The sequence below is a fragment of the Pieris rapae genome, chromosome 17 (genome assembly GCF_905147795.1).
Source record: "Pieris rapae chromosome 17, ilPieRapa1.1, whole genome shotgun sequence".
In the NCBI taxonomy this organism is placed as follows: domain Eukaryota; kingdom Metazoa; phylum Arthropoda; class Insecta; order Lepidoptera; family Pieridae; genus Pieris; species Pieris rapae.
Genome location: NC_059525.1, coordinates 7,422,655 through 7,449,108, shown reverse-complemented (window position 1 = coordinate 7,449,108; position 26,454 = coordinate 7,422,655). Strand labels below are relative to the sequence as shown.

The following is a 26,454-nucleotide window of genomic DNA, read 5'->3' as shown; positions in this document are numbered from 1 at the left end:
CGAAGCTCTTTTTTCCTGTAGATGCTGTTACAAGAGCGGTGGCCTAGCGTGCGAAACCCTACTACGGTTGGTAGTTGTCTTTGTACCAACCGAATCTGGTTTGCAATTAACAATTACTCGTGAAAGCAATCATCGCGAGGAAGCACATTTTAAGAGACATACTGGTTTCACCCTTAACGTCAAAACAGTACAATAATTTAAAAATATTTAGAAATAAAATTAGAACTACGTATTTATAACCTTTTAAGCACAATGTAATTGTGAATTTTTATGACAATAATTTAAAACAATAAAATTGTTTTAATGCTAATTCTATAATCGCTCTAAATGTCTATGTAAGATTAACGGATTCCTAGTCAAGTCAAATCTTTATTGCATCTAGTATTAATGTTGTTATGGCTTTTATATTTTTTACTACAACAAACAAGGAATTGTGTTTTAAATGGTATTGGAACAATAATAATTTTCTGTGATAGCGTAATGTTTTATATGTATATAATTGCTGAAGTTTAAACTTTTGAATTTTTTTTAACTTATATAAATTCAGAGATTTTACAATAAATGTATTTTGTGTGTTTTAAACGAGTTTTTATTTTGAACATCGTCCTGAACAATATTAATATAAATTTGGACATTCATGCTGTCAAACAGCATGAATGTGTGGGAAGGTTTTGCTAGAAGTAGCAATCCAAGAGGAAATTATTTTGCCGATTTATTTATGACTTCACTCAGCGGAATTATCTTTTGAATCGTCATCAAATATTTATATATATGTATTATATTTGGCGGATAACACTTCAATTTACAAGAATTCGGTCATAATTAAACAGTATTGCTGATTTTAAAATCCTCATTTATAAACTAAGTCTTCTATCCGTTCACCTACCTACCTACAGCTCGTTTATACGCTAGTTTTAATAGTCCAGCGAATAGGCTATCTCGCTCTTACAACATAATTACAAACATTGATGAAAATCAATATTTTACCGATACACATAAACTATGTTTTACAACAGTCTATCAACTTACCGTAACTTTGTTTTGAAGGCTCTTAATGTAGTTTAAGTTTTCTTATTGGTTGTTTATTATTGTTATTTTTTATCTTTGAGTACTTATTAGTTATTAATTTTTAATTATTATTATTATTATTTTTCATTTTGTTGTCGTTTGTTTAGTTTTTCTTCTGATATATTGCTTAAGTTCTCTGATATACTGATGTGTGTGTTAAATTTGTGATGTCATATTTTTTTGTATTTTTAGGCTTAACATTGTATGTATAAATAAATTAATTAGCACGTATATAGTGTGAATATAGATTTACCTTAGTAATAATTAATTTGCAAAGAAGTTACACTTCTGACATCTGTACTTTGTACGCACACACATTTTTTTATTATATTTATTATAATTATATGTAACACTAAGACTAATTTTTCTCTTCTAACATGTGGCATGTGCCACAGCATGTATCAGTCAATCATAACCATATTTCTGTCATGAACAAAGTTTTATTATTATTATTTACGACATTACTAACTATTTTCAGAACAAGACCTCCTGGTAGTCTTGCGAACGGATGGCGTAGTTTTGCTCTTTCGCGAATTTTGTAAACGTTTTTGACATTCACAAGCATGCCTTAGGTCGCATCTGGACTGAATAAATGAATTTTGATTTTGATTAAAGGATCTTCTAAATAAATTATTTGTAGGTATAAAAATGCCATCCTGTTGGCTATTTTACTAAACGATTGTATAGAATACCTTGACGTAGACGGCGTGACAACTTTGGCTCGGGTGAGTCATACTAAAAGGATGATCGGAAGGGTTAAAAAAACACAGAATGAGGTTGAAGAATTTTATTTATTAATTGTCACTTATCGTGTACACAAGCGACAGAAGCCGTTCATAGCTCAATTGACTTTGGCATGAAGTTACATTACTTTTGTGCAAGCGGTTCGCGGACACCCGCCGATACACTATAAGCTTTAAAAAAACCGAACAATTATCCTCAAAACGGCAATTTTGATCACTGGCTTATCACTTTTATATTGATACATTTGACCCACTGACCACAAAGGTGTATTCTTTGAACATTGGTTAGATTAAAGAATCGCTGAACAATCGAGTTCATATTCGTATTATTATTTCTTGGTGATGCGGTAGTCTATATTACAAACAAATATTGTACGCATTTGTTGTAATATTAAGAGTAGGAAGTTACATCGTAACAGTATTGCTAGCTAAAATTGTAATTTCACTAATTATTTTAATTAAAAAAAAATTAAGATAAGGAAATGTCTTCTATCTTTAATCATTTCCAGTTATTTAAGAAATCAGTTCTTTGAAAAATCTGACACACATGTTGTAATTGTATTTCGATGTCATTTATCATTATAATAACTATTTATATTGAGTAGAAGTAGAAAACTGTTGAGCTCCTGCGGCCTACTAATAATTCGGGGTAAAGATTTGTTCATTAAAAATCGTAACCATGGTAACACGGCATAATGAATCTATAAGGCAGTAAGTACTCTACTCCTTTGTGGCCAGTAGGTCTTAGTAAAAAAAGGCCACGTTATGAGGGTACTAAGTTATAATCTCGATACTACAACGAATCCCATATTTCATTAATATTACATTTTTTTACACGCACAGCGCATTTTCATTTTTCTCTTTTTACTTATAAATAGAAAATACCTAATCGGGCTTTTATAATAAAAATAGGTAACAAGAGGAACGATAAAGTGGAGTTCATTAATTTAAAAAAGTGTTCACTAATCCAAATTTTCACTTTTATACAGCTGCCCCAAATCCTAGCAAGGGGCACATCAATAAAAAATAGGCATTTGAATTAGTCCTAAGATAAATTGCGTATAATTTTACTAAATTCATATTTGATCTTGGTAAATTAACATATATGTTTCTATTGTATATTTAGTTTATAAGGAATTTTGAAATAGACGTCCCTTGTTGGGTTTTGGGGCATACACATGACATTTCTAATTCTAGTCGAGTGTACTTAACACGGCTGTTTTCTAATTCTAAAACTCACAGTCGTAACAAATTCATTAGAAGGCTGAACCGCGTGATAAGTACTTGCTTCTAAACACATAAAACAAATAATTCAATAAAACTACGATTTTCGTATGAAAACGAACAATTCGGATTAATTTTGTCGTGGCTTAAATTAAAAAAAAAAACAACTTCATTATGAGTTTGAAATTTTTTTTACAATTATACAATTCAGTAAACCCCTCTCGAATCGTGTTTTAGGAAATTGCGTTGTAGAAGAATACTTCTATTAAAAATTGTTCTAAAATCGGGTACGAAAATATTCGTACCCGATTTTAGAACAATTTTTTTTTAAAAGCAACGCGATCTTATAAAGATATTTAGTTTAATTTTATAAGAATACTATGGAATCAGGTGCAAAGTTACGAAAGACTTTTCGTCTATTTTGGTTTTGAAAAATCTTTATAAATTTCACACCACAGAAATATAATTTAAGAAATCTCTGCGATATATGGGGGACGTAAATCGGATACGAAAATGAGGTATATGGGGGGGGGGGGGGGGAGAGTTTTTCTTTTTACTGGATTAAAATTCGTTTCATTAAAATACTATTATTCAATATTACTTTTTAACTGTCCCAACCTAAAACGTTATTCGTAAACTCTAATGTTAATTATGTTTTAACCCACATAGTGTTTTTAAATATGTTTAATGTTAAGAACATATATGAAAAATGAAAGTATGAAAGAATAATTTGATTTTTTTTGAATACTTTAAACCACGACCCATTTTAAATTAAAGCAACTTTTGAGATAACACAAAAATGCAAAACCAGTCTTGTGACATTAAAACCTCATTCTGAATCAAAAGTAGCCCAAATAAAATGTAAAATAAAATACTGCAACATCCATATCGCAAACAATATGGGGGACAGATCAAAATTAAAATCGAAATAACTAAAACGCCAATAAGATCTAATCGAATCACAATAAATACTATAACTATACGGTTCATATAGCGTCGGCGAATATTTAAAGTAAATTATTACTTAATAGCCAATATTACTTTTCTATTAAAACAAAAATTCTACGATTTGGGCGCATTATTAAGAGCAAAATCGATGTCTTATCAACTCGAGTACACGTAAAAAATGAAAACGCGTACGTATCATACGTACGTATATATTTGACTTTTATTTCGTTCAAAAAAGTTATCGAACACTATGGTGTAAGAGTGGAACCAGCTTTTGATAACTGTCACGTCATTTTGAGATTGACACTTTCACATATTTGACATTTTGACGGAGATTGTGTAACTACCCGGTAAAATACATTTTACCGAGACCTAAGCTTTAATCAAACACTTTTTTTTACGACAAATGTACTCTTATTCTTGCGTATAGCGTACACGTATACATACGCTGTCAGCGTTCATTTTTGTTAACTGAAGTTCACTTCAACATTCGCCGACGCCAGACGCGGCATGAAAATTCAAATCCTAACTATTCTAAAATTATGCATGCTATTGTGAATAATCGAAAAATAAAATTTAACAAATCGCTAACTCACTCCGGCTATAACTGGAGGATTTCACTGCGGCGTAGAGCGCTGCGGAACGATTCCAGGGACGAGCTAAGCGTCAAGCAAAAGCCCCGGGACGCCGGGACGAGAGGGTAATCCGGGGGCGATACATCTGTGGGCTGCTGATTCGAAAGCGCCACCAAGCCTTCGAGACGCTTGCAGAGGTCTGCGGCCGTGGACCGCAGGTGTTCGATGACTTCGTCACGGAACGGTTCCGGCGGATTTACGGCCATCTTGGTCATAGACTGTACGAGCTTTAGAAGTACCATCTCGTTGTACATACGAGAGTTTTCGGTACCTTGCTGTGTGCCTGTAAATGAATTTGGATATAAAGCTATTGAATATTCCTTTTTTGTGACCTTAATTTTTAGTTAATAATCTTGTACCAAGATTGTTTATTACTTTTGGTTTCAGAGAACGCCGTCTACATTTGTGTATCAATGCAAATATACAGATTTGGTAAGTAATGGCGATATATCGTCTATTGATATCTAATCTATAGACAGTAATGTAACAACCTACTGCAATCTTGCTATTTTACGTTTTATTTATGTAAAAATTAAAAAAAATGCCTTAGAAATATGTACAAAAAATGGATAAGTAACATGGTTATTAATTTTATTTATAAATTTTTTGTCTCATCTTTTCTCCCCTTTAGGTCTTATTTTTAAATAGATTTTTTATAATCTATAAAATACCTTTCTGTTTCTCATAGCCAGCCTCATTAAAGTAGGGCTCCGCATTCAAAATGAGGCCCTGAAGAGACACGATGACCTGCAGCAGGGAGCTGTCCTTCCCCCAAACTTCAACACCACGACCTGACCATGTTCCAAGCAGGGACACGCACACCTGCAAATATCACACACACATAAATATTAGGTATATGATTAAAGTATTCATCACAAAACCGTCACGGATTAATCGACGATTATGTAACATTCTTGAAATATGTTTTCAGCTACCTAAACATAACCTTGGGACTTCAATTTCGTCTGAGACTGCTATTGATTAAAAAATAATAGGTTTGTGTAATTTAATACTTATTAAAGTCCCATCTTTAACGTTTGCTTCCAAGCATGGTATGCCATCTTGCCTTCTTGATTGCCGATTCTTGATCATTTAATGTTTAATTTTTTAACGGCAGAAAATATAATTTATACAGGTTCTTTAGTCACAAAAACTCTGAAATTTTCTATAAATTTGAAATTATAAAATATATATATTACCTTTCCATCTTCATACAAATTAGGATTTAGCCTGTCGCTGCAATAGGAATGATAGTGGCACAAGGGAGGTGCCCGAGGGTACTCCCCACCCAGCTGTACATCAAACACGAATAGACCACCTTCATAGGGTGTCCGCGTTGGGCCTGCTATCATAACCGATAACAGATCGATACGGTCTTCATATCCGCGGACCCACACCTGGAATTAACATACAAATCGTAAAATAACTTCTGTAAAGCCAGTGATAGACTGCGACATCAAAATTATAATTTTTTACTTGTAATAATTCGATTAAAACCTAAAATAGAATTCTGTATGTATTAAAATTTAAATCTAAGGAAACCTCACCCCAGAAGGTAGATCACTCTTCAGAAGTTTGATCTCTCTTTTCACAGCCGAGTAGAAGCTGCGTGGTTCGCTGGGCTGAAGGATTGATAGTCTGAACCTGTGGTTGGTCGGAGCCGACTCCAGGACACAGAATCCCTCACCACCAGGGGGCGATTCTGTGTCTCCCACGGCATCTGTGTCTATGTCACCTTCGGCTGTCGCCAGGGGAGCTGAGTCAGGTGCTGAACCTTTACGACAAATTAATATTAAAAATAAAAAAATCCAAAATCTTTATATTTTTAAAGTTAGTCACGATTAACGATTTTTATATATAATAGAAAAACATAGAAAAATAGAAGTCTCAAAAAATATACATATAATGTCATTAGTATCCCCTAGTAATAGCATTACCTTTTATTTTCCCTGAACAATATAGATTTTGCTTTTACGACTTTGTACCCCGGGGCAAGCGATATGCTTCTTGTTTACCACATTTAAATTTTATTTTTATTTATTAACACTACGTTACATTACAATATAAAAATGAACCTAATTAAATGAAAAGGAGAGCAACTGGTGGCCTTATCGCTTTCGAGCGATCTCTCCTAGGCAACCACTGTGAGTAATGAAAAAAACCGTATTAAAAGGAACAAAAAATTAAACTGATACGGAATACGTAAAAAGTGATTTTAAAAATGTGAATTTTTTTTAATTAAAATAACTGACCATCAGACTTCGTTGTAGAAGAATCCTTGGTCTCCTCATTCTTCTCCGCTTCTTTTTCAATATTATCCGTCATTGAAATCACCAACGCCCCATATTGACTGTAAAATTGATTTGATTATATTCCACATATTAGTTTCAATGTCAAATATCTGTAAATTAAATATATTATATAATATATTTAATTTATATGTTATATAATATTTATAGTATATATATATATATATATATATACACATATACTATAACACGCACCCTAATATTAATTTTACCCACAACTAATACAACTTACGCCTAAACCATGACGGAACAGAACCGTTTCTTTGAAATATCGTTATCAGCCTAATGTTTTGGCAATAATTCGTATGTTGCAAAAATAATATCAGTGTTGCTTTGTCAGACTTACTGTGCTTGAGACAGTTATAATCTATAAATAATTGTACAGACATCATAACATCAAGGATTTGTGTTGAAGTTTAGGAAAGTACCTAATGTTTCTGAAATCATTCGTCTACATCAAATTGTACAATATAAAAGTATATTTTATTTGATTACAACCATGCACTGATTTTCTGACAGACGCCGTCCATGCTGAATGAAGGGAAACGACTTTGATATGGACTACTTAATTTACAATGGGCAGAGCATGGCAAGAGGAATAGAAAAGTGGAACAAGAGAATATTAAACTCGTATACAAACGAAAAGCGGAAGACGTTTTAAAAAGTACACCAGATAAAGAAAACAAAAGGTGGTTTATGAAGAAAATACAGAAATGGCGACGAAGATCTTTGTCAAAAAAGTGTACGCATATCTAAAAAATAAGTAGAAAATATGAATGTGTTTAAGTATCTGAAATAAAAGATGACATTACATTTTCAATTACACTGAAATGAAAACATGAAAGCGTACACGCGACAAAGACGAACGAAAAATACGTTCATCGTACGTTCTTATGCGATTTAAACTCATACTAGGCACTTAGATCTGTTACTGAGAATGTAAAATTCTTACTCCAATACTGTCTTATATAAATCTAAATAAATAGGACGTTATTGGAATAAATGTACCACCATAGAGCCAAAGACGCAAAACTTACATTAAACAAATGATTTATGGCTTAACATTTAAAAATGAGAAATTATGATACCACTTCCAGTTACCAATCGAAAATAATAAAATCTACGTACAAATAAATTATAAGTGCGGCAGACTATTAAAAAAGTAAATCTACAATTTTAATAAAAAATTAACTACTACAACTGTCTTAGCTTTTTATTGGTATCATTTAAATTTAGATTCTGTACCAAGACTTTAAAAGCAAAAAATTAAATATCAAAACACTTTGTTTAATATAAGTGATGACGCCAGTGTTTATTCGGAATATTCTAGATAAATAACATTAACATATAACACAGCAGCAATTAAAGCATATAATGATTACATAAAAGGCAAACGAAATAAGGTACAACAAAAATCTGAACACATTTTAAGACATTGGAAAAAAATATAACAATGGTCACGTGACAAATCTTGAACCAATTCTGTCTCTAATGCCCGATATCTTTAAAACTGAAAAATATTTTTTTTTAAGTTTTAATGAAACAAAACGTGTACGTAAAAACTTTCCAAAAATGTGTTCAGATTTCGTTTATATTGCAAAGGGTTAGGGATAAAAAATAAATGTAAGCTCACACTGAAAAGTGGTAGGGTAACTTCTCTTCGGCGTTAACATTCCGTATCATTAAGTTGTTAAGGAATGAGGCCAGCAGTGCCGGCCTTCTCCTGTGGGAAAATAAGCCTTTGTGAACTCGAATGTACTTAACTCGTATTCCTTCAATCTAGCTCTAAATGTCATTTTTAACTGCTCGAACAATAATCCTTTATTGATTATTAGATAAAGTCCCGCACGTAAGTGAACAACGTACGCGTGTACGTATAAAGTATGTCTTCAAGTTTTATGTTTTTTCTTAAAAGAAACTTAAGTTATAAAAACAGCTTCGTTTCAACACGTTCACCACTGTTTAAATTATGTTATTTTTATCCATTATAGAGGATATGAAAGCTTTTTAACATCGCAACTGTACAATTCAAATAAATAAGGCTGCCATTTATTTAGACGCAGCGCTAGGACTTTCTTATATCTTCTTTAAAATTACATTCTATATAAGAAAACAGATAGCCAAGTATTCAAGATTGTAAGGACAAGATCTCAATAAATGCTTTCATAAGTCAAAAATTTATGTGACATAGGTACAATTCCGCTGCGTCTCAACTACCTAAGACCGCTTTGCGTACAATAATTGAACATAGAATATAGGAGACGCATTTGACCAAGTCATAATAAAGATACGCACGTTCAGACTTACGTGCGGGATGCAAGTAATTGCTTGACTTTTTACCTTTAATTGAAGAATAAATATCCGTTATGCTTGTTTTGATAACATTTATTTATTTAGAACTAGATACTGTATGTTTTGGAATACAATGAATACTTCTGTAATAAATGATATTCGATTTTGTGAAAATTGTTCATGTGTTGTGAATTATGCTCATAAAATGACAAAATTGCACTAAATAAATTAATATTGACCATTTGATTGATTTATGTACCTATTATTCATAAATACGACTATCCCATACGCATCGAAAGTATAGAAAATGTATCGCAGTACATAAATCTACCGCTAGATGGCACTTATTCGTATTTATTTTTAAAGAATTCTTCTATGATCTTATTTTTAGTGCAAGATCTGTTAAATTAATCTCAAATCATACCGGCTAACTTCAGCGTGAGCCTTGACGAGCTGTGCGTATATGAGGGAACACAATTTGTAGCATACGTTGCGATTGGGTGCCTCCGGATCACTCATTTTTGAAGCTGAAACCAAGAAAATACAAATTATTCAAAATATCATATAGCAATAGTCAATGTCTGGGGAAAGCGTTTACTTTTAATTCAGGAATAATGGGCTATTGAATAGTATGAAAAACAGTGTTATTGAGAAAACATCTTGAGATAAAAAAAAAATTATTATTTATAATTTAGCAAGTAGCTAAGTAATGTACTTACGATTTTTACTAAGAGATTTACAGTCGGTTTTGACACTGGTCTCCGAACTGGAAGCCTGCACCGAATCTAGGTTTAAATGAAGAGACGGTTTCTTTGATACATTGACGTCAACCTGGAAATTATTAATTTAATTTATTTTAGAGAAGAATATTTATTCAAAATATTTTGTCGACTATCTTTTTTTTGGACCACACATTAGGAAAACACATGATACAGACAAAGAAATTGACGTACACACAAAAAAATGTAAAGGTGCCATGCTTACAACATGCGGACACGACCAGCGAAATCAAGTAGATAAAAAAACAGTGGTAATATAAACAAGAATTTTAATATATTTAAAAAATTAAAAAAAGTTATAATTTTTATTATATATTTTTTAATTTTTTCCTATATCACTCAACTCTTAAGATTCTTATATGGTCTAATACGTCTATTACACACACGATTATAAACTCGTTTCTCACATACTGAAGAGATTTTAATGAAAGTTGGACTGTTTAAATTGGAATATACAAATTGTGCCAAAAAATCGTGGACAAAAACACTTACGGATTGAAGCACATACTTGGTTTAAATAGATCACAATACTCAAACAATTTCACAACTTCCTCTTTCATACCGGTTACTAACAAACGTATCATCGCATACCTCCATAGGTTCAACGGTGACATTAGCGGCCACAATCGCCTTGCCGTGTTCACTGAACATGTCTTCGTTGGGCGTGTCAGGTGTGCTGGTCTGGGATTCCGTTGCGAAGAGACGAGCGAGCTGTTCGTGCACGCGTCGTTCGCCCGCTCGGGGCGTATTCGCACCGCGCTCTTTTACGCGCTCTATGAGGCCCTGGTAATAATTAATGACTCTTTGAGCTTGCATCATCGATGTCTTCAAAAATAAAAGTTATATCATCAGCAACCAGGTGATGTATAGGCTTATTCGCCATTTGTAACAATGACTCGGAAGGATTTAGAAGGAGTCTCTATAGCAAGTCACACAGCATTTGCATGGATGAATAAAGCCTAGAATATAGTGATCTTATCTAGCTAGCTATTATTTATTTATTATATCTGTTACCGAGAGTTATATAAGGCGTTGTATAGTTTTTAAGTCGAGCAAATAACGTATGAGTAATTGGTATCTATTGAATTCTTTGCGATTTTAAAGAAATCATTGTCTACCTAATATGCTGCGTATATTTTTATTTGCTGCTTAACAAACATTTCTGGTATTTTTATTCTATTTTGTACAACATTTATGTTTACCTAAATTGTCTTAGATAACATATACCATACATTTAGTATTATGGGGACGTTCAATTTACATTTAGTATTATGGGATCATATTACGTAAACAGATTTACTGCAATTTATCCCCTTCCTCTTATCAGGAAAAGTAAGCAAAGCCATCAAAAATAATAGTACATGAACGTACTACGTACGTATTTTAGCTGTAATCCTCGAAAAAGTATTTCGTTTTCAAGCATAGGTAATGTGTGGGTGATATGTGTAATTAAATAAACAAATGTTAAAATAACATATACATATATGTTTTATACCAAATTTTGTAAAGAACGAGGGCAAATCTCCAGCACCAACTTTTTTTATATTTTTTTATTTATTCAATACATGTGATAAAAAAATACATGAGGGTACATGCAAATAACCATGCGCTGAAACCAACCAACCAACTAAGTAACTATATTAATAATTACCAAGAAATGATCCTCGTGGAAGAAGGTCGTACCCATCAGTCGGTCCAAGAAGCGGCACTCCTTGTATAGGTTTAATAGTTTACGCATTATCTGAAAATATATCGTTTAATATGAATATATATGGATGAACGAAATTCTTTCTTTTAATTGATATTTGTCCCATGGGACTATGGCAATAACACCATACGACAGGTAACACTGAACAAGCTATGTGAAAGTAACACAGGCGAAGTTAAAATAAAGAATCAATCAAAAATAATTTATTCATGTACGTAACATAACGTACACGAATAAATTGAAGAATGCTTCTAATTTTACATTTACTGTTCTCAAATCAAGGGCGTAGAACGGAAGAGAAGAACTGGCAATAAACTCTCCGCCACTCTTTTTAATCGACAATTTTTTTTCTTTTACACAACGTCTGTAAGGAGCTGGAACCATTTCACCATGTTCCATGTGACATCCTATTTATTTTATTTGTGCTTGACGATATATTTAAACTTATTTATTCAGGCAGTAAACTTACTTATTATGGTAACTGTTTAAAAATAATAAAATGAACAATTTCAGTTATACACATAAAGGTGTATGTATGTCTTTTTTCTTTGTTTATATAACGATGTCACTAGATGGCGTTATCACTACATATTATAAAACAAAGTCGCTTTCTCTGTCCCTATGTCCCTTTGTATGCTTAAATCTTTGAAACTACGCAACGGATTTTGATTCGGTTTTTTTTAATAGATAGAGTGATTCAAGGAGGTTTATATGTATAATAACATCCATTAAATAGTGGAGAAGTACTGTTTTTTTTGAGGTTTCTAATGTGATGTCGTAAATAATTACATTTTTTCCGCTTACATTGCAAACGAAGGCTGAACCCTACGAGTTTTATCAAAATAATGTATTAAGTATTGTACACATTGAAAAGGTCTACAGAAAAGTCCGTGATGGTATATGTCTATCTCTTATGGATAACCCACATTTTTATATACAACGTTCACAGATTTTCTGTAGTGTATTTAGTATCAGCATTGCACCCGTGCAAAGCCGAGGCGGGTCGCTAGTTTTTTTTATAAAAAATAACTTGTTCTGGGCATCATTTTGTACTTAAACAAATTACCTCCTGACTCTGCAGCGTAGGATGTTCTGCAAATATCTGTTCCAGCTTGCGCATGGCCACTCTTCCGCGTTCGATGTGAGCTGCCACGCGTGGCTCCAACAGTTTCGGTACTAAATCTCGAGAACCATCCAACGTCATGGCGGATCCATCGCTGGGGAGTTCTGGAAGTAATTACATCTCTGTGACAACACAAATTAACGTCAGATTTGCACGAAACCAAATTAATTCAATTGTTATTACACAAACCATTTTTAGCAAACCAGTTATTTTAATGTTATTTCTTATAAAATTGTAGAATATCAAGAAATAGGTTTTCGTTATTAGAAAGAGCAGTGAAGTAGTTTCAACGTGCGACTCTCATACAAGGGTTCTCGTTTCTATTCGATTCGATCGATGGAATTTATATGTGCGCATTGAACATTCACTCGGTGAAGGAAAATATTTTGAGGAAACCGGCCTTAGCGACAAAAAGACAAAGAAGGATTATCTACTTGCCTATTAGAAATGATCACGGAACAGATACAGAAATCTGAGGCCCAGACCTAAGAAGGTTATAGCGCCACGTTTATGCACTTTCAAAATAAATTTAAATAGCGTTAAACTACTGTGACTAAGGATGGTGATAAAACACTGCGACTGGCGATGCCAAACGTAATTGTATGAAAATGACATGATCCAGGTTTCGTCGCGTGACCCTATTAACAATATTGGTAGACCGATGAAGAACCTATTAACAATATTTTTTTCTGGAATCGGTAATTATACGACTCGAGGTTTGGAGGTTTCCGAGGTTCAGACATGAACCTTAAAGTCGTGCCTTCGGATCTACGTCACTGGATTTTTTATTGTAGCAACAATGTTAAAATTCCCTAAAAATCCCATCATACTATATATAATATACACATAAATCTTTGATAGACGTTGTCCTAAAAGAAATAATAATCTAATTGTGTAAACCCTTTACAGTCAGTCATCCACTTAAACAGACACAAGAATCATCAGGATCGGTTTAGCCGTTTAGTTAAAAAACACAAACATCGAATATAATAAATATTGACTATTTACCCAGTGGATCCCCGTTAGGATTGCCAGTCCCAATTGCTGGCGTGTCGGGCGTACGTGATTCGCCATCAGGTGGAGAACTCTGCGTTTCCCAAGATTCGTCTTCTTCAGACCCTGACCCTTCAGAGCCCCATAGCTCTCCTTCGTCTGAATCGTATTCACCTACCTAAGATAAAAATTATGCATATTATTTAAAGATATATATATATATATATTTTTTTTGGGTCAAATAAAACCCATACCTTGTAAAGATCTTGCGGCCAGCACATACTTGTATGTCCGTCCACCCACCACACTTTAACACGGCCGGAGGGGAAGTTGTCTATAACCTGAAACAATTGTTTAACTTATTATAATTACTACTACATACTTATTAATTTGAATTAAAAAAAATTCAATTCAAAAAAATTACAATGTAAATAAGTTATATAGCTACAAATAAATAATCTAAATAGGTATTTAAAATCTATCCTATAGCCTATTGAAATAATATGGTTCAACCTTTTCGCAAAAATAAATCAAAATATCCTTTAAAAATAACGTCGATGACGCCATTAAACGTATGCAGTGCGTATACAATATACCTGTCCAGCAGTGCAAGTGGCATCTTCTCCGGTGAAGTTGGCCACTCTGATGACAACTGTCCCAGGCCGGTACTGGAAGTCAGGATGGTCCTTCAGGTCATATACGCTCATTTCGCTTTTGTACAACATTTGAGGCCTGAAAATGGGTATTGTACGTAAAATTACGTACAAATATACGAATCCAAACTTACAAAAACATTGAAATTACTCTAAAATTATATTTATTTATTTAGCAGCCTTATCGCTTTCGAGCGATCTTTTTCTGGCAACCACTGAGACACATGAAAAAGAAAAATGCACATGAATCACTATTATTTAGTACGAAAGTACATAAGAGATTTAAAGAAAGAGAGGGAAGGAACTAAGCAGGAACCGGAAGTGATTTCCATAGCCTCACTGCAGACATCTTAAAGAATTCGCAAATAAGGAATGGCTATGAGATGTCTTATGTCTATATAAAACAAATACATACATATGTTATATATATATATATATATATGTTTTATATATATATATATCTTGTGTATATATATATATATATATATATATATATAAAACATATATATCTAGGTGCTGCTATACTTACACAGGATCATCGGCGCTGGTATAAGTGAGATACCAATGAACGATTGCAGTGCGTCCATGGTGATCCACGCGTTGTACCACGCCATATTCTCTATGCTTATTCTGGAAATATAAGCTACATTTAAAAAAAAATAGGGAAACATTAAAATAACAATTTTCCGAAGATTCGCTACCCTAAACTTTGCACTAGATTGTAAGAGTTAATTTTAAAAAAAAAATTCTTTCTCAGTATGAGGTCATGTATGAGCCAAGGTCGGTGAAGGAGGCTTACTTGACCCTAGTGAGAGGCCGGCTTAGGTACTCGATCAATCAAAATCAATCAAATCAAAATTTATTTATTCAGTTTAGATGCGACTTAAGGCATGCTTATGAATGTCAAAAACGTTTACAAAATTCGCGAAAGAGCAAAACTACGCCATCCGTTCGCAAGACTACCAGGAGGTCTTGTTCTGAGATGTTCTACTGTTAGAGTAGACCTGCTGCAGCTAAAGCTAACAAATGGCGGAAGGTAGCACAGCACAGGGAGTGCTGGAATTCTCATAATTTTTTTCACAAAAAATTGGGAAATGCTAATTATTAATTTTATTTTGAATAACATATTAAATTATATATTGTATAATAACTTTACCTGATTGTCTTCGACGTTAGCTGCGCCATTGACGACGAAGTCTCCGGGGAAGCATTCTTGGCCATCGAGGTGGTGTATCGGGTACAGCTGGGTTGACGGTATTCCCATTTCAATAGTGCCGTCCTGAGAAATGTGGAAAAATATTCTTTTCTAGCGAATTTGACATAAAAGAAACTATATTGCCACATTCTTTTCTTGGCCGGTAAGAGCGTCGCCGCCATGGATATTTTAGTATTGCCAGTAATAAAAAATTAACCATTACAAGGGGAATCATTTGCAGTTATGCAGGCTAACTGAATAATTTATTGAAATGTCTTAATACAATAATGTATGCTAGTATCTAGAAAATACTGTTTTAGACTTAATACACAGTACTCAAATTTAGAAACTACTGATACGATAGGTTTTGTTACCGGTACTGTTATTATCTTTTAATATACCTAGCAATAAGAACCGTTCGATTATTAAAACTGCTTTGTAATTAATAATGCAAGGAATAAAAATAAATACATTTATGTTGAAGTTTTATTAGACGTTGATAGATGATAAAATAAACAATGTCAGTCTGACATTTCAAAATAGTGACGATAGTACCAATTTCAGCTGCCGGCGAAGAAAAGTATATATATGTTATAATGTAAAAAACGCAAATTTTAACTATCAGTGTCACTTAGTAGTCAAACATTTACTATATAGAATTATATTTTCAATTAGGCATATTGGTTAGGTTAGTGTTTATTGCGTAGTTTTCACTATTAATAATATAAATATATAAAGCTACTAAAATTCATGTCATATTCAAATTTTTATTTTAAATCACTATCTCGTTTTGACATCTGTCAAAATGTCAAACTTCACGCATAAAAATTGTTTGACCGCTCTTGAACCTAGATTTAAATTGTCGTTCTAGAATACGGGCCTCAGAAACAAAGTACCTAGTGCTACGTCCGACTATGAAAATTCATTTTTTTTTTAATATAGAACCGGGGGCAAACGGGCAGGAGGCTCACCTGATGTTAAGTGATACCGCCGCCCATGGACACTCTCAATGCCAGAGGGCTCGCGAGTGCGTTGCCGACCTTTTAAGAATTGGTACGCTCTTTTCTTGAAGGACCCTAAGTCGAATTGGTTCGGAAATACTTCAGTCGGCAGCTGGTTCCACAAAGTGGTGGTGCGCGGCAAAAACTGCCTAGAAAAACGCAAAAAAATTCAATACATTTTTAACGTACTGGACGTTAAAAATGTATTGAATTTTCATAAACGAGAGACAACTCACTCTAAGCAATAAAACCTAACACAACAAAAACTTTTATTACTTTTCTAATATAAACTCCTCACCTGCCAAACAACATTAGCGCGGCTGGTTGTATGCAATGTCTCCACCACCACGCGGTCATTGACCCGGGGTGGCGGGGCGGGGGGAGCGCGACGAGGCGCCCTCTTCAGGCGTTTCCCCCTCAACAAACGCACGGCCAACTGAGGCGAACGTTTGCCCCGACCGGAACCGGATGCCACTGACGAACACCGTGAAGACCAGGTGGCACCACTGTTAAATGAATGAAAATATAGGATGTTTAAAGAACTTCATTTCTCATTACAAAACAGAAATATTTTATTTACATGAGAAACTTAAAATTAATATGTATATATTATATACGAGCGAGATACACGTCGCCATTAGCCGTAACAATTTTAGTCAGCTATGTTCATTCTAACATGCATTTTTAATGCCTTTTTATAATTTTGTTGGATCCTATATTTTAAAAATTAAAATATAGGATCCAACAAAATTGAAACGATTGATTCTTAGATTCAAAGTCTTCTCTCTCTTACCTCTCTTACTTGTGCACTGTGTACTACTTGTAAAATCTTTGTTTTTTATTTTTATCATCGATTAATTACTTTAAAATATCAGGAACATGGTGTATTAAAAGAGTGGCAGAGTTGAATGCCAGTTCTTCTCATCTGTTCTACATCCATGATTTAAGAACTGGCAGTAAATGTAAAATTAGAAGCATTTAATATTACTTTTTTGACGTTCATAAGTGTACATATTGTTACCTAAATAAATAAATGCTTTTTAATTAGAATTTTCACCTTGACGCCTTTTACGGTGTCATTCGGTTTCATCACGTTGCTTCTATTTATATCCAAACATATAACATCATACCTGTCTGTATCGCTTCCATCACTGCTAGTATTCTCCCAATTATCTGAATCATCATCATTTAGCTGTTCCATAGTTCTGTCCCCGTTTAACAGACTGCCATCTTCTTTTGCAGGTTCGGGACTGTTAATTAAAGAACACTGTATTTATTATAAGTATTTTAATTAGTACATTAAAAAAATTTTTTTTTAAATACCATTACAAAAAAATACATACAATTTTTGTAAGGTTATTTCCCCAAAAATAATGAAATAAATAATTTTGTTTAACTTTAAACGTCCTGACAGTTGTTAAGACGTAAGCAAGCTCTATCTTAAGACAACAGAAAATTTATATTAAAGATGATGACTATATTATTATAGTCACGAACATCAAGTCAGTCTTACAAATTTGTTCGGATTAAGACGCGTTTGCTTAAAAAGTAATGTTATAAAATAATAAAATTTTGGTACGTTATGTAATTTAAGGATATGCTTAAAAAACAATTAAAAATATTAAACAATGAAATCATTTTAACACATTCCTTTGCTTAGCGGCTTAATACTTTCCGCCACAAGTAAGAAACCTTAACACTTCCAACTAAAAATTTATTTTTTACTAGTAATAATTATAGTCTCAATATTTATATAAAATTTATCACCTAATACCAGAATCGTTCTTCTCCTCAGCTGCATTATCATCATTTTGAAGACTGACATCTCCACTGGGTTCAATTTTAATACTGGGACAGTTAATTTTTAAGGTGTCATCGAGACTTTCCAGTGTGTCATCGGCCGTGTCGACCTCCATTTCATTCTAAAATATAAAGATTGATATAAGCTAAAATCTAGTTAATAAATGATAGGTAGTTAAGAATTACAGGTTTTTTTTATAGAACAGGGGGCAAACGGGCAGGAGGCTCACCTGTAAGTGATACCGCCGCCCATGGACACTCTCAATTTTTAAGAAGGCCTTTTCTCGGCCTTTTAAGAAGGTTTAAGAGATATGACAATTGACACTAGAATTACATTTTTATTTGTTATTGACTTTGCTACTAGAGGACCTGGTGAACTTCTCCATATCACATGTGTGAAAACTTGATACAATTTTTTTTAAACTAATTAATATTAATTTTTTCAAGATTAATTTAGGATTTTATTTTAGAAATTTACTATTATATTTAACAAAAGGGTTATACATTTAAATAAAACAGTATTTACAATTTCCTTAAATATTTTTCGAGGCGGAGCAAAACGATTGACGAATTTTATTTAGATTTAAAACGATAATATTAATACTTGGACCAGTACATACAAATCATACTAATGTGAAATGTAAAGTATTTGATGTGGTGTGTGGTATTTTAAAGAAATTATGTAATAAAACAATATTGGTTTACCACGCCAGGCTTGTGTTTCCGATGTGAAGAGGCCCTCTTCTTTGGACGAGACGGCATGTGTTCCTGCGAGGCGTCGATTTTCGACGACTTATTCGATATCCGACTCTGTTTCCGCAGATTTCTAAAGTGTTTACCTATAAACATAATTTAAAAAATAAAAGCTACATCACATACCTATCGAACTAAGAGAAATAACAATATTATTAAGTACTCCATAAATACCGAGTAAAATGAAACTAGTACTGTTCCAATGGAATAGAGCGTATAATTAAAGAACGTAGTAACGTACGAACGTAATGTAACGTAACGTAACGTAATGTACGTTGGTACGTAACCAAAAAACGTAGTGTTTTGTTTTCCAACACTGTCGCTATACACCATTAAAATCGTTCGAGCCGTTTCTGTGTCTCTGTGTCGGTGCCACGAGGGAACGGTGCCAGGGGCTCGTACCCCGGATATATTTGATGGCAACGTGGCCAGAACGACCAAATGTCAATATCATATGTCATAGTCATAATATCTTTATTCATTTACGTAAACATGTACACTTATGAACGTCAAGGAAAACAAATTAAATTAACCGTAAATTTACATTTACCACCAGTTCGCAAGTCAAGGGCGTAGAGGGCCTATGTAAGGGACTTAATAGATTATCTTCGATACTATACACTCAATTTCAATAATAAGGGGACTTTATCAAGTATATACAATGTGTGGGTAATATATGTAAAACAGTAAATAATTACTGTTGACGTAATCATTAAATAAGAAAATCAATACCCCCTTATAGTACTTACGTAATACTTAAACGGGACTGTTTAAAATATAATATGGTGGTATTTGACCTATGATATTATATTTGACCTATTATAAATATAATATAATAGGTCAAATACCAGGTTTTTTTTTAAATCGAATAGCATTTCAGCATAATTAAACTCGGCATTCAAATATGAATTGTACGTGTCGTAAATGCTTAAATACTTATTAAAATGCATCGTAAAATAATCTTACGAGCCAATTTTTCACGGAACATTGTCCGCAGCACTAATGTGGAATTAATATAAGACATAGCGAGTGGTTGATATGGGATATAACATGACGTCAGTGGTAAACAATGGGTTATTAAAATTCATGACCATCAAGGTGGCTTACTTATTAATTAATAACTTATTACATTTTGTCTGAAGTTCGATTTCATCTATTAAGAGAAAGAAGTAACTACATTTTTTAAATTGTTACTATAAAATTTGCGTGGTCGTCTTGTGTGGTTTTAAAAATATTGTCTACTTGTTTTTCTTGCCTGCTTATTCCTATTGTTATTATTAAAATTTAATTATACATTAATATGGGATATATATGTCGCAGCTTAGCTACTATAATATATCTTCAATACTCTAACTTTCTAATACTAACTCTAGTTTTCGTATATATTAAAGTGATGTAAATGTCTGTTTCTTTATAATTAAATATAGATAATAGACAATAAAAATCATTATTTTTTTTATATGGTTATGAAATTGTGAACTCACTTTGCTGTTTCCGCCATAATTTCTTTGTTATGAACGTATCTTCAGAGTTAATAGTTAAGAAGTTTCGGTCGCCCACTTGCAGCGTACACGGCTCGAACACATTCAACAATTTCAGCCTCTTTAAATCTTGATCTGTAACAAAAAGGAAAAATTCTCATAGATATTAAAAACTTTTCTTTTCAATTTATTTTGTTGGCGCTGTCCAATGCAGAAAGTGAATTCAAATTTATTTTATTAATTAATAAATATTTACTTTAAAGCAATCTAAAAGGTTCATCAACGAAGACCATTTATTTTTTAATAAAAATAAATATCTATAGCTAAAAAAATATTATTATAATATTAATCGTATTTAGCATATAGTTAAATATTGAACTAACTTAAAATTATTTATTTAAAAAAAAACGTGTTACGATAACAAAGACAGTGATTATTAAGGAGATTGTCTATGGTGTCAACTGTCAAGGACGTTAAGGTAAACGTAAAATCTAGTAATTTTGACAATACGCGCGCGAAACGCTTAATAACACAAACACATATTTTAGAAGCGTTGTTCACCCAAGCTACTTAAGGGTAGATATTTATAAGGGTAGATATTTTCATAGAGATATTTTATAGTGTAGGGTACTAAGTACCCTACACTATAAAATATCTATATGAAATTGAATCGCAAATATGAAGACAACTCTAACAATTCAATTTTTTTATTCATTCCTTAGGGTTTTGAGGAAAGATTTTTTTAAACGAGCACAAACCGAAAAAGTAGTTTATGTAGTAAAGCAAACAGTCTTAGTGGGTTGCAGAGTAAAATGTTCCAATGTTGGTATTCCGCTACTAAATAGGTAGGCTATGAAAAAAATCATATTTAGACGAAACGAAGTTAGTTTGTAATATAACTGACCGTCAACAAGAAACTTGGGTTGTGGTTGTGCCGTGTCATCATTACTATTGCTGTAGGCTCGGCATTGCCAATGGACGCTCACGCTTTCTGTGATCACTGATTCCACTGTGAACTGTAAACGAAGAATTCGGATATAGTATAACTATGGTTAATTACATAATTATAAAATCATAATTATAAAAATCCGCAAAATCAGCCATGCAAATGTCTGCATCATGTCATATAAGTAATAAGAACATTAACAAAATGTCACAATAATGAGTTATCATCACTACTAGTATAAAACATAGTCGCATTCTCTGTCCCTATGTCCCTTTGTATGTTTTAAATCTTTGAAACTACGCAACGGATTTTGATGCGGTTGTTTTTAATAGATAGAGTGATTCAAGAGGAAGGTTTATATGTAGGTATAATCACATCCATTAAATAGTGGATAAGTACTGTTTTTTTTTTGAGGTTTCTAATGTGATGTCGTAAATAATTACATTTTTTCCGCTTACATTGCAAACGCAGACTGAACCCTACGAGTTTTATCAAAATAATGTACTTAGTATTGTACACATTGAAAAGGTCTACAGAAAAGTCCGTGATGGTATATATCTATCTCTAATGGATAACCCACATTTTATATACAACGTTCACAGATTTTCTGTAGTGTATTTAGTATCAGCATTGCACCCGTGCGAAGCCGGGGCGGGTCGCTAGTTTATAATATGTCAAACTTATGGCCTAAATACTCGCCCACGCAATAAATACACCAGCCACCATTAAGCATATCATGGCATGGCATGGCGCTAAATCACCTTCATCATGAGCACACTCCACACATACACATTTAACATACCCACACTTTCACACCATCCCACAGGATTTAAGTATTACTTAGTTAAGTGTAAGTAATACTTTGTAACGATTTTTCCCTTTTGTAACTGTTTGAACCTTTTTTGTATATATTATGTATTCCATTTTTTTTTTCAGTATATTTGTTATATATAATTTATGTTATAAAAACAAGAAAGAGGCAAGAACTATGCGCGAACTTTGACTTATTATATGTATGTCAAAATCCATTTCATCATCCTGGATGGAGGGTCCATTTTGACAGACTAGAGCTAAATCTATCTAAAGTTTCTAAAAGTAACCATTACACTTTCAAAATAAATCATGTTCGTATTTACGCATTTGTATTTGAAATGTCTTTTTTTATTTTATTAAAAAAATAATTAAACCTTCAAATATTAGTCATATTTCAATGAAAGTTCTATTAAAGACTACACTTCACAGATTAGTAAGAAATTATATTCAAGAAACACACAAGACGTAGCGTTGTTCGACTAGAACAATATTTGAATACAATTATGTAAACTTGGCTAAGCCGCAAGTCGGCTATCCTTGAGTTGAAACGTCTTACAATAACGGCTAATACTACCCTGAGTGCACACGACATATAACAATAAGATTCTATTCCCACGAATCTAGTTAAAAAATACCTAGTCAGTGTAACAGACATACCAGACTCCCAAATAATTATATCTTAAAAGTTAGTTACTAATAAGACAATAGAACTACACAATAACTCCTAAACAGATAATATTAGAACTTCAAAAAATATGTACCCGATAAAGTTATATACCTACCTGATAACATAACAAGCAGCTCTTGTGAACTGAACCAGTGTACAAACAAATATTGTTTATTCATTAAAAAAAAAATATGATATGGTAAAGCACTGTGAAGATTCATTTTAAATAAACAACATCAAAATTTTTATGGTCCAGTTAACATATCTAATTCGAGGAAAGTGCATCATGCTCCAATAAGATTAACTATTCCATTTTATAATAAGTTTCTCTATTGAGTTAAAGGAAAAAATGTATCTGTGATATAGGTACCTTGTGATCATGCATCTTATGTTTCCTTGCAGACTTCATTTCCTTGGTCATATTAAGCCAATTCGCATTATCCAGTGACCCTATTGGACCATAGACCACCTGTCCTGGATAAAACTCCGCTGACGAGTAAGGGGTTCCACGACGACGTCGCATGGAATAGTCTTCTAGTGGACAAGTATCAAGGTCTGGGTATTCTAAACGGGATCCATCAGCTGACACTAGGCGAAGTTTACTATGTACAGCCTAAAACAATACATACAAAAACACTAAAATAATAAATAATTTACATTCACTTATTACCAATATCGATATCTCAAAAGAGTATTTGATGGTAAATAAAATTACATAATATATATAATTTTGACTAGGATGTCAATGATTAGTTTACCAAGGAAAATATATCTTACACACAACATAACAAAATCAAAGTTGTGGGGTACTATGAAGGTACATTACAACCAAACTATTGATAACATATAATTCCTAATTCAATGTAATATTTAGTTATATTCTATATAATAACTAATATATAAGAATATGACTATAAGTATTAGTTAAAACCATAAATCTCAAATGCAACCACAGCATTAAAAGTGGCAACTGAACACTTCCAATGTATAAATTACTATTTTCTTAGTCTAATGCACAACTGATAGACATATCAACAGCTGAAAAGATTATTATTTATCAAGTTATGTATCGGTGTAATTTACAAGTATAGGTATGTAATCCTACCCCAGTGGAAACTGCGGCAGACATTGCTGAACTACTTCTGAATCTAAAGTAGGTAAATATATTATTTCATAAATAAAATGATAGTCTTTATGTATGAAATTAACTGAGAGTATTGTAAATCATTGCCATTATATAGCAAGTGTGCTGAAACAGCAGTTGTTGGTAGAGTATATGTTTAAAACAAATTTGTGGAAAATAGTTTGTATAACTTAACATACTATATTTTCTAGCATGAGGTGTTATCAGTTGCTAAATTAATAATAATTTGAAGAAATTAAATATTCATGGAATTTATAAACAAATTAAAGCAAAGTTCAATTAAATAACTAAACTAATGTCATGTGGTTATTTCCATAATTTATTTCAAGTTTTGTAAATATTATTACTATGGAAACTTTATTATTATATTATTAATTTTATACTGATAAATAGATCTAGTCCAGAAAATAACATTTTGGGTCAAATTAATTTCAATCAATATTTAAAAACAATATCAACAAAGTTTCTTTTTGTTTTATAAAATTAAAAAAAAATGCAATTTTGTCTGTATTTATAAGAATTAGCTTCAATCCAAAACTTACTACACCCATTAACAAACCACTTATTAATAAATGGCAACACTGTACCTATAGCATACATGGTATAGAAATGATTATTTCTAGAATAATGGGCAGCTTGAAACACACCCTTTTACTTATAAAAAGATTTAATAAAAGCAGATTAATGAAGATTAGCAACAGCCTTTAACTCAAAGTTCCTAGTATACTATACTTATTACTTATATTTTCTTCCTGTTACATAATAACTATTCTTACCTTTGAAGTACCAACCCAAGAATCAAGACACACAGCTAAATCTGGAGTGAATTCTTCTAAGGGCTGCAGTCTTTCACTGGCCACATTTGGTATAACATGTTTGGTTCCAACTATCTGGAGAGCTGCAGTCATTTCAATATCTCTGCAGTATCCCCGCTGGGTATCCTTGCCAGCTATCAGACGACGGACTACATCTCCTGGCATCAATGACCGATCAGCAAGTCCAACCTGCATAAATGGAATGAATGTAATACTATATAAAACACAGAAAAGAAATTCTCAATAATTAATATTGTTAATATGTATTGATGAAAATCCGGTAAGTTAAACAATCAATATAAAGCCCATAAATTGGTTGGGCAAATCTTACAAATTTACAAAATTAAATATATATTTACCCAAATAATATATTTCATTGAATAAGATCCTCAATTTATATATGCAAACACCTTATATAAATGAATATAAAAAAGATTAATAAATAATATGAAAGGAAAATTTTATGGGAATTTACAAATAGAAATTTGGGCGTATTTGGTTTGTGAGGGTAACAATTTTGTTAACATAATCTGTTTATTGAAGGTAGAAAAAAATATAACGACAAAGATGGCGTGGTACTTCATTTCCTTATAAAATTTAATAAAATATTAATAAATAACTTAATAGAATTTCTTTAAGAACCATTGAAGTGCCTGACAAGTATTTTAAAATGTAAGTTGTTCCTCTATTGGCATTTCTAATTTTCCGGTATTATACATCTGCAGGGCTTTGGAACTTCTTGTACTCACCGACTTTTCAGAAACTACTCTTTCAGTTCCTGAAGGATGCCACACAACTCTAATTTCTCCTTTTTGAACAGGAGTTTCAATGTCACTCTCTTGGTCGCTAGAATTTGCTTCATAGTTTTCGAGAACAAGACCAAAGACGACCTGGCCGCGGTTATTTATTTTATACACTTCATCTTCGTAGAAATATTGGAAGTCAGTTGGAGATCCTGGATTTTGGCCCGCCATGTTGACGGGAATTATCTAGAGACACAAATAATTTTGTTTTTTACGTGATTAAAATTCTCTCTGACAGCTGATTGTAAAGTGTGGCGCATGCGTCAATAATTTAATAATTGTCCAGTGTTGCCAACAATCGATTTAATGATTTACCATAATGATTGTCAGGTTGCCATACCAATTTTAAAGTTTATTCAACTCTGAAATATCGCAAGTTAATATGTATTGACTATCGAGATTCGAGTATCGACCTAGTTATAATTTAACAGGAGTGACATTCTTAAAATATTTCACAATATCAAAGGTCTCGTATAGCGTGAATATTATATAACTTTATAAGTTATTATTTTTTAAATACATTATATCCATTAATATAGTTCACTGTCCAATATTAAATTA

The 26,454-nt window shown here is 32.5% G+C and overlaps 1 protein-coding gene across 1 annotated transcript; it reads right to left on the bottom strand.

Moving 5' to 3' along the window:
- Positions 1-4,237: 4,237 nt before the first annotated feature.
- LOC111000908 ((E3-independent) E2 ubiquitin-conjugating enzyme) lies at positions 4,238-26,176 on the bottom strand. The gene is made up of 25 exons (XM_022270512.2): positions 25,840-26,176; positions 25,052-25,279; positions 23,502-23,744; positions 21,610-21,721; positions 20,709-20,840; positions 19,177-19,310; positions 18,439-18,593; positions 17,802-17,921; positions 16,970-17,177; positions 15,632-15,754; positions 15,005-15,105; positions 14,419-14,554; positions 14,077-14,163; positions 13,838-14,000; positions 12,773-12,933; positions 11,650-11,739; positions 10,590-10,781; positions 9,939-10,050; positions 9,644-9,746; positions 8,561-8,650; positions 6,871-6,968; positions 6,166-6,392; positions 5,818-6,015; positions 5,290-5,440; positions 4,238-4,901 (listed from the first exon to the last, which is right to left on the bottom strand). Exons 1-25 carry the CDS (start codon positions 26,062-26,064, stop codon positions 4,585-4,587), a joined length of 3,906 nt encoding a protein of 1,301 aa, XP_022126204.2. The 5' UTR covers positions 26,065-26,176; the 3' UTR covers positions 4,238-4,584.
- Positions 26,177-26,454: the final 278 nt, after the last annotated feature.

What these genes read in the sequence shown, in the direction of transcription:
- LOC111000908 (XM_022270512.2), bottom strand. Translation starts at nt 26,064, where the DNA reads ATGGCGGGCCAAAATCCAGGATCTCCAACTGACTTCCAATATTTCTAC. An exon ending in CTTGGGTTGGTACTTCAAAG is followed by an intron (nt 23,745 to 25,051) that starts GTAAGAATAGTT and finishes GTATTGTTTTAG; the next exon opens with GCTGTACATAGTAAACTTCG. An exon ending in CCACTTGCACTGCTGGACAG is followed by an intron (nt 14,164 to 14,418) that starts GTATATTGTATA and finishes CAATTGTTTCAG; the next exon opens with GTTATAGACAACTTCCCCTC.